At 35.9% G+C, this 8,936-nt stretch overlaps 1 protein-coding gene across 2 annotated transcripts; it reads left to right on the top strand.

Moving 5' to 3' along the window:
- Nucleotides 1-374: 374 nt before the first annotated feature.
- Nucleotides 375-7,123, top strand: LOC137014172 (uncharacterized). Of its 2 annotated transcripts, none has more exons than XM_067378353.1 (8): nt 375-463; nt 1,373-1,411; nt 1,512-1,577; nt 2,666-2,859; nt 3,719-3,873; nt 4,582-5,003; nt 5,114-5,322; nt 6,530-7,123. In XM_067378353.1, the coding sequence occupies exons 2-8, from the start codon at nt 1,396-1,398 to the stop codon at nt 6,725-6,727; spliced, it is 1,260 nt and encodes a 419-aa protein (XP_067234454.1). In that variant the 5' UTR covers nt 375-463; nt 1,373-1,395; the 3' UTR covers nt 6,728-7,123. The 2 variants fall into 2 exon arrangements, with proteins under 2 accessions (XP_067234454.1, XP_067234455.1); XM_067378354.1 differs by lacking the exon at nt 375-463 and adding an exon at nt 709-832.
- The last annotated feature ends 1,813 nt before the right edge of the window (nt 7,124-8,936 follow it).

Genomic DNA, 8,936 nt, shown 5'->3' with positions numbered 1-8,936 from the left:
TAAATTGAAATTTAATGGAAAAATTAAACAGAAAAATGAAAAAGCAAAACAAACATTGCTTTGTTTTCTGTAGCCATTTTGTCAAATTATGTCTTAAATACATTTTTAGCAATAACTAAATTAAAGATATACTGTAATAAAGCCTCATATAAAACTGAAACTTCTTTAGTAAGTTAGTTTATATGAGTCAAAGTGTAATGTTAAATCTATGAACGCATGCAGAGAGAAACTATTGAAACTTTCACTGTGATTCAGACATTTATAATCTGCCTTTATCAGTTTATTAGTCTGTGTGTTCGGAGTCATCTCAGGTGAAGCTCTGAGTCTAAATCACGTGATTTCACAGAGAACATCGCTGAGAAATAGGTGAAAATGACCTCAAACCACGTGATTTAAAGACTGAATCGCACACTATATATACTGTGACCGCTGCAGGACAGAAGAGGAAACTGAAACACATCTTGTAAGTACAGCAACTTTTCTAACCAATGTTCATAATAAAAAATATATAAACTTGTTTCTCTTGATGTGATATGATCTTGCATGAAATTATTTTAAATGTTCAATGCTATTTTAAATAAAGTGACATGTTTCAGTCATTATAGGCGCCTGTATATTGCATTTTCTGATATGATGGTAATATACCAACATACTGACACTTCATAAACATGTGTTGTGCTTTATTTGAAGCATTCTTTGCTTCCCAACAGATAAACCTTTAGATTACCTCAAGCTTCTGCAAGAGTTCAGTTCATTCAGTAGTGAATGATTCATCAGATTGATTCAAACTCATTAAAAGAACCAGTTCATAAGAGTCATTTGTGATCGTGCTGTAAGTGAATCCTAAAGCGATCAAAATCTCTATATTCATCCTTTGTGCTCTATTGAGATTTAAATTTATTACATTATTGCCTTTTTTTGTTCCCCTGGATACAGATTTGTTTCTGTGTGTACATGTGTAGTTTTTTCTTTTTCTGATTCTGTGTCTAAACTGCCTTAATAAAAACAAATAAAAGTGATCGTGCTGCATGTTTTTGATTCACTCATAAGAGTCATTTGCTGGAGAATCAGAATAAACTCGTCTCGTTGTTTGTTTGTTGGTGATTTCACCTGCAGAGACAAACACTTTTATTGCAGCACGAGCTGCAAACTCGCATTCACAACCACTAACAGACGAGAAAAGAGATTTAATAATGTTGTGTCCATCAGAAAGAGTCAATATAGCAGGATTGTAATATTTGTGAGGTCTGTAAAACGTCTTTGCAGCACCTATAAGGTCTTTTAATTATTCAATTTAAAAGAATTGGCTTTTTTATTCTTTAGTATGTTTTCCTTGTTCATTCTACATTCATGTCTTTCTGTTGTATTTTAGAGATCTTACAGTAGGAGACAATAATGTCTAAAAGCAAAGGTTAGAGACACTTCAAAACTATATCATAAAACTAAAGCATCTCTTTTATTATAATATATTATATTCAGAAGTCATTCTGTCATGTTGTCTCTTGTAACAGCCAAGAAGCCGAGGCTGGAGGAGATCGAGAAGCAGGAGACGTTCGTTTCAAGCCCCACAAACACAGGTGGACATGAAGAACTCGAAGGAGATCCTTATGTAGCATTACGTCCCGGATAACAGGGAACGTTCTCAGAATGTTCTGGAAAGGTTCTCTCAAAGTTATGAACAAACAATCTTCCAGTAACATTAATATAATGTTCGTTCAACATTATCAGGTCTTTGATAACGTTCTCAAAACATTAGAACAAAAACATTATATTTATGCATCATTCATGGAACGTTTTTTTAAATGTTACTTTTTTCAGAACGTTCAGAGAACATTTAAAAGTAACATTCCGAAATGTTTCAAGAATGATACAATTTTAAGTTTCCTTAATATTTGCGGGGAATGCTTCAGGACACAAAAATTTAACTAAAATAATGGATATACCTGTATCTCAATGCACACTGAAGAAACTGACTCTAGGACCCAGACAAACAGCTCATATGCTCCATATGTTAAAGGCCACCTAGTGGCAAGAGTCATGAAATATCATGTTATATCATTTTTTTTCCCACAAGAGGTCAGCAAAGACACCCAATGTAAGATATTTTGGTAACACTTTATTTTAGTGCCATTTAGGCATTACTACGTGTACTAGCACCCTAACTGTAACTCTATAGTACATGTAGTTAATAGTACTCAGTACTTATTTGAGTAATTACAGTGTAACTACAGCACTGTAAAGTTAAGTGTAACTGATATTTTGAGCAGAATTAAAACGGTTATGAACCCATTAAATTGGGTTATGCATTGAATTTAAGTGAAGGATGTGCTTATATTATTTTTTATTGATAATATCTAGTAATTTAAAGGTAAATAAATAAAACAAAAAATCTTGCCCAAAAAAAATTGAATATCAAAATGAAATGAAATGAGCTTTCTGGCCAAAAAAAAACAACAAAAAAAAAGTATAATTTAAGGGTTTCGGGTCATTTTGACCCGTGAGGGAAGGATGAAGATAAATGACCATGAAACGTTGAGAGGAATCACGTCTGGCACATATTTAAACAAATGTTTATCTAAAAAAGGCTTTTACTTGTACAGTGTTACTGACCCAATTGAACCCCAGAGGTTGTTAACCATCACTAATGTTCGGTTCGGTGTCTCAGATGTTGTCGGCAGTGATTCTCAGTTGAGTCCAGAGTTCATCCAGGAGCTTCTCCCATCTGCGGAGCGAACGGCTCTCCTCTATCATCTGTCATTCTTGTGTCTGGGAGGCTTCCCAAAGCTGGAGCGTATGATCAGAGACCAAGCTATTGAAACACAAATGCTGTTCGGATCCTCTGAGGCTGTTCTGCTGAAGGTGAGACTAATTGATCTTGTGAATTATCATCATTTCATCATACTAATTCATAATTTTTCCTCAGGATTCTGCAATAAATATTAGTGCACTGGGCCAACAAATGCTTTTTTATAGTTCTTTTTAGACGGTATAATACATGGACATAGTGTCCGTGACGTTTCTGAAGAGCATTTTTGAAGCCCAAAGTGTCGGCCGTCGCCATCTTGGCAGCGTGTTACTCCCGGATAACCAAAAATGGGCAAAGAGGCGGGATGTGGGTGGAGCCCTGGTTGCTGAAACCACACCCTCCTAGCTCAGCGTGATCAAATTAGCTCAAAGAGCTATCTATCTATCTTAGATACTATCTAAAATATTAATAAAGATTATACATCATTTGAAAGTTTTAAAGGTTTACTCTCAGTCTACTGTGTCTCGGTTTACGATTTAGATGCTCCAGCAACAGTAATATTGTAAATTGTGTCGGTGTGCAAATGACAACACACAAAATTAAAACAGGACTTCTTATCTTTGTAATGAAATAGCGATCATGAGATTAATCCAATCCGCTGCACTTGGGTAAAATGTCCATGACAAGCATCCATTGAAACACCCAGCACGTTTTGTCCACAAAAGCATTAAATCCATGAAATATTGATATATTGTACATTGTTTGCGTCATATTTCTTCTGAACGATCTGCAATAATAATCTGCTAAACACCCGAGCTGCAGGATCTGATCATAAAAATGACCGTCATTATTATTTATTGTTCAGAATTAATTGAAACTATAACATTGCTGCTATTCTTGCTAAACAAGCCGAACTGACTCCTCTTGTCATGAAATTATCCTTGTGGATTAATTATCCTTGTTTTCTCTTAGTGTGCCGGCACGAGTTCCAACCTGGTCACCTCGCTGTTCCCGGTACTGATAAAAGCTGTTGAGAAGAACAAACCCAAACTGGCTGTGATCTACCTGGAGAAAGCCAGAACATGGATCAAGGACATCGTCAGAGCCGTGGATGACATGGTGAAGAGGTGAAAACATTTATGAAGTTTAGCATTTCAAAACAAACAATCATTTTCCTTTTCAGTACACAGCAAACAAATGATTTTCTTAGACTTTTACTCACATGTAAACATTGATCAAATAAGTCAAACTAACCTGAATGACACACAAGATCAAACCTCTTCATTAAACTCAAACATGCTGCACAACATGAGAATAAACCTCACTGTGTCATTCAGGTTAGGTTTGTGTTTACATGTGAGTAAAAGCTTAAATTAAATCTGTTCATCATAAAAAATGTCTCTTCAGAAAATTTGGACACTTGTCTGATCTCTTTGTGAACATTTTGAGCTGTGAAAGTTTTATCAAAAAGATCTTCATTTGTGTTCCGAAGATGAATGAAAATCTTTGGACGAGATGAGGGTGAGTTAATGGCAGAATTTTCATTTTGGGTTGAAACTCCGAACTCACCAACAGACTGGGAAGAGAGGAGCTGCAACAATGGAGAAAAATAATGAACATTTTTATCTAGTAGAGCACAAAAACAATATCAAGACTTTGTAAAAGAGCAGAATAGGTCCTCTCAAAGAAAATTGTGTTCCCAGCTAACAGAATTTTGTTATAAGAACATTCTCTAAATATTCAGTGTTGGTTCTGGGAACATTAAAAACGTCCATAGCTGGGTTGTTTTTTGTGAAATCCAGACTATATCACTGTACATGCACACTATTTTTCAGGTATGATAAACAAACCCAAAATGTGAAAACATGCACCAGTGATGTGTATCAAGAACAGAAGGAGACTGAAGAAAAAATAACGAAACACTCTGATGAGATGAAGGGTCTGGAGGATGCTTTGGTCAAGCTTAAAGAGGAGCTGATGAAAAATGACAGCGATATGGAGGAAATTGAGAAAAGAATTGAAAAAAGCACTCAAGAGCTGCATCATCTGATCATAAATAATAGAAGTTATGGCTATTCTATTTTATGGGGCTTGTTCTCATTTAGACGACGCTATAATAACGATGCTATTCTTGCTAAACAAGCCGAACTGAACAGTCTAGTCTCTGAAAAGAACAGTCTGAGAAACCAAGGGTGGAACATCAAAATCAAACAGACTGATCTTCAGCTGAAGTTGGCCAATTGCAAAATACAACAGGGTCAGTCTCTCTGTGCATTTAAAATATCATGCTGTTTACATGTTCATCACAGCCTGAAGGCTCCCAATTACCTCTCATAAATCAGAATCTGTTGTATGTTGTTTGTTAAGGTGTGATTCCCAGTCCTGTCCACCTGAAGGAAGTCCAGACGTGTCTTGATCAAATCCGACACATTCTGGTTGATCTTAAAAAGTTCTGGGAGAAAGTGGGTGTTACGCTGGAGACACTGAAAGACAAGACCTTTGTTGGAGATAAACTGATTGAATACCTGGAAGACATGAAGGAGGAGTTTCTGAACTCCATTGAAGACGCAAAACAGGTTAGTTAGACGTTGAGTAAATGCTTCTGGTGAAAGTTGGGTCACACTTTAGATTAGGGTCCAATTCTCACTATTAAATATTGCTTCAAACTCCTAATTACTGCTTATTAATAGTTAGTAAGGTAGTTGAGTTTAGGTATTGAGTAGGATTAAGGGATGTGGAATAAAGGGTTAGTTCACCCAAAAATGAAATTTCTGTCATTAATTCTCTCATGTCGTTCCACACCCATAAGAACTTCGATTGACTTCAGAATATAAATTAAAATATTTTTGATCTGAGAGGTTTCTGATCTCTCATTAAACTTAGCAATGTCATTCCAAATTTCAAGGTCCAGAAAGGTACTAAAGACATTGTTAAAACAGTCATGTGACTGCAGTGGTTCAACCTTAATGTCATGAAGAGATGAGAATACTTTTTGTGTGCATAAACAACACAAACTTTATTCAACAATCTCTTTTCTTCCCTGTCAGTCTCCTAAGAAATTGTTAAAATAAAATTGTTATTTTTGTTTTGTTTTTGCATAGAAGTCAAGTCACCTTTATTCATATAGCGCTTTTTACAATGCAGATTGTGTCAAAGCAGCTTTACAGTATATAATTTTGGCTGCACAGCTCTTAAAGAATAGTGTCAATGCAGGCAGATCAAAGCACTGTTGAATATCAAATGTCAAGTGTCCCCAACTAAGCAAGCCAAAGGCGACAGCGGCAAGGAACCCAAACTCCAACAGGAGATATCAGGTGGCAAACAGGTGTTAAAATGGAGAGAAAAAAACCTTGGGAGAAACCAGGCTTAGTCGGGCCAGTTCTCCTCTGGCGAACAGTGCTTTGTTACGAATCAGGTTGCTATCATAAGTCTGATAGGATCACAACAATCAAAGTATTTATTTCAGTTCCATCCAGTTGAGGATCGTATTCATCACGCCGGTATGGACGGTAACATTAAGGTTGAACCACTGCAGTCACATGACTGTTTTAACAATGTATTTAGTACCTTTCTGGACCTTGAAAGTGTTTCAAAGAGCTCTCAGATTTCATCAAAAATATCTTAATTTGTGTACTGAAGATGAACGAAGGTCTCACAGATGTGGAATGACATGAGGGTGAATAATTAATGACAGAAAATTCATTTTTGGGTGAATTAACCATTTAAAGTCACCAAGAATTTTTAGTGAATGTGTTTTGATTAATGCTGCCTTCAATCTTTCAGTACTGGAAGAGATTTGGTGTGTGCTGTCAGAGAGCACAGGGCATCTTCAGCATTCAGTCTAGGACTGCATATAAATTCCTGGAGGTCAATCCGTCTGCACTCTCAGAGGCTGAAAGAAATAAGCAGTACGAGTCTATCATGGAGAAGCTGAGGAAGATCAATCCTGAGGACTTGACCAGAGCCGCCATCACTGCGTGACCGACAGAGATCTGATGATTCTTTCACACTTTAAACGCTCTTTATAAGGCATACGCATATTAATGCATACAGCTTATATTAGCATTTCTGTAACGCTTTGTAATCTTTACAACTGTTCTTGCACATGTTCAATTACAGTTATACATATATACTTTAGGAAATATTATTTGCCCATTTCAGTGTCTCAATTTATGACTATCTCTTTTAAAATTGCTTTGCATTTCATTATGGTTTATAGATCTTGTGATCTGTCTGGTCACATGACTGATGCCTATGTCACACAATAAAGACATTAAACATTTCATTGTAGCTAAATCATTCAAAAGTCTTTTTCTAATGTTTCAGGGCTGTAGTAGTCTACACACCACAAGCATTCAGGGGCATTTATGATAATCATCTTCCTCTTAATATTTTATCAAGCACCAAATGTTCTTCATTCAAGTCATTTCTGCTAAACACGTAGAACGAAAAAAAGCTGCAGATCATGTGGTTATTTTAACAGTTTGATATCTTCTAGACAGCAGAAAATATATGACTAGTCTCCGACTGTTTGACTAAACCAGGCTAGTGCCAAGATGAGCAAATTTACTACATTTAGGCTATTAATCATCAAGTTAAAAGCATTTTATAATAAACAATGTTCTAGTTGTGAAAATTATTTAGAGATGGCAAGAAAAAACAACTCAAAACTTTGAAATTGACTGGTCAGCCTAACTTTGTTTTCTACAAAAACTAGTGATAAGAAACTAGTAAAGAAGCTTTTCAAAGCTTTGAATCAATTGAACCATGTTGCTTCACAATGACGCAATTTGCACGGGCTCTACAGGTTCAGGCCAATTGGGTAATGGTAAGATGGCATAGTCGTGGAAAACACCACTCTTCCATTCCAATAATTGCATCAAACAGGTTCTCCCCACTCAGTAACACACTCACTGAGAATCCTGTTGAAAGTGCCCTAGTTATTGGCGATTCTATTAGACGGAACGTGAAAATAGTGACATCAGCCTCAATAGTCACATGTTTGCCGGGAGCCAGAGCACCTGACATCAAAGCAAATTTAACCCTCTGGAGTCTGAGGCTGATTTGGGGCCTGGAGAAGTTTTGACATGCCCTGACATTTGTGCTTTTTTCAGTTGTTCATAAACATATTAATGACACAAGTGTCATTACACTGTATTCAGCACAAACTAGGCTACAATAATATGTGAGGAACATGTATGTACATGTTTGTGTTTTTGAAGGAATAATGTTTATGCATGGTTATTGAAAAAACAAAAAACTTAAGTTACTGAAATAAGGCCAAAAAAATTATATTAAATCTGTGTTCACAAGACTTCTGGGTATTGGAGGTTGTAGACTAGAGTTTTTGCTTCAGAATTATGTAAAATTATGCTGCCTACTCCTTCATATAAAACAATAGAGAGATTTAAATTTTGTAAGACACTTTTGGTCAAGAAATACAGTATGCGTGGAAGCGTGAATCATCATGAATAATGCTGTGATTCACACCTGAGAAGACAAAAGAATTGCATAATGAGCTGTAATGACTTGCATAATAATGAGCTCTTTCAGTCAGGTAGGCTGTGAAAAAACCCTCCGTGATCATGTCTCAAGCTCATCATTGTGTAAATCAAACATACAGAAAAAACAGCAATACTGCAATACTGTGAAATATTATTAAAATTTAAAATAATGGTATTCTATTATATTCTTTAAAATATAATGTATTTCTGTGATGCAAAGTGTCTGAACAATTATGTTACCTCTGCGGCATTTCATATAGGCTTTTAGCTTAAAAGCATGCACATTTGGAGAAATATTGATGGATTCTCATATGTTTAATTTTCTATACAGAGGAGTAATATTTATTCAATATTATTATTATCACTATGAGCGCTGGATACTGTGTTTTCAATTCATACTGGCAGCCGGAGGGCGCTCTGTGCACCTTTAGTCCACAAATATCTCCTAAAGAAGAACAGGCAATGTGACAATCCAGGAACTAACAGGCTTCCAGAGATCGCTAACTATGGCTATTCAAAACACTTTTGAAGACAATAAATACACGATTGTGATGACTTGCACGATTTAAAACCTGACATTTCAACGTTTTTTTAGACATAAGTCTCATTTTTGTGTCATTAGTATTCATAAGTTACAGTTCATTTTCTGAGAACTATCAGATTGGACTTTGTTCAGAGGGAGACGA

Source organism: Chanodichthys erythropterus, chromosome 23, assembly GCF_024489055.1.
Source record: "Chanodichthys erythropterus isolate Z2021 chromosome 23, ASM2448905v1, whole genome shotgun sequence".
Classification (NCBI taxonomy): domain Eukaryota; kingdom Metazoa; phylum Chordata; class Actinopteri; order Cypriniformes; family Xenocyprididae; genus Chanodichthys; species Chanodichthys erythropterus.
Note: the sequence above shows the minus strand (reverse complement) of the source record. Positions and strands in the feature narration are given on the sequence as shown.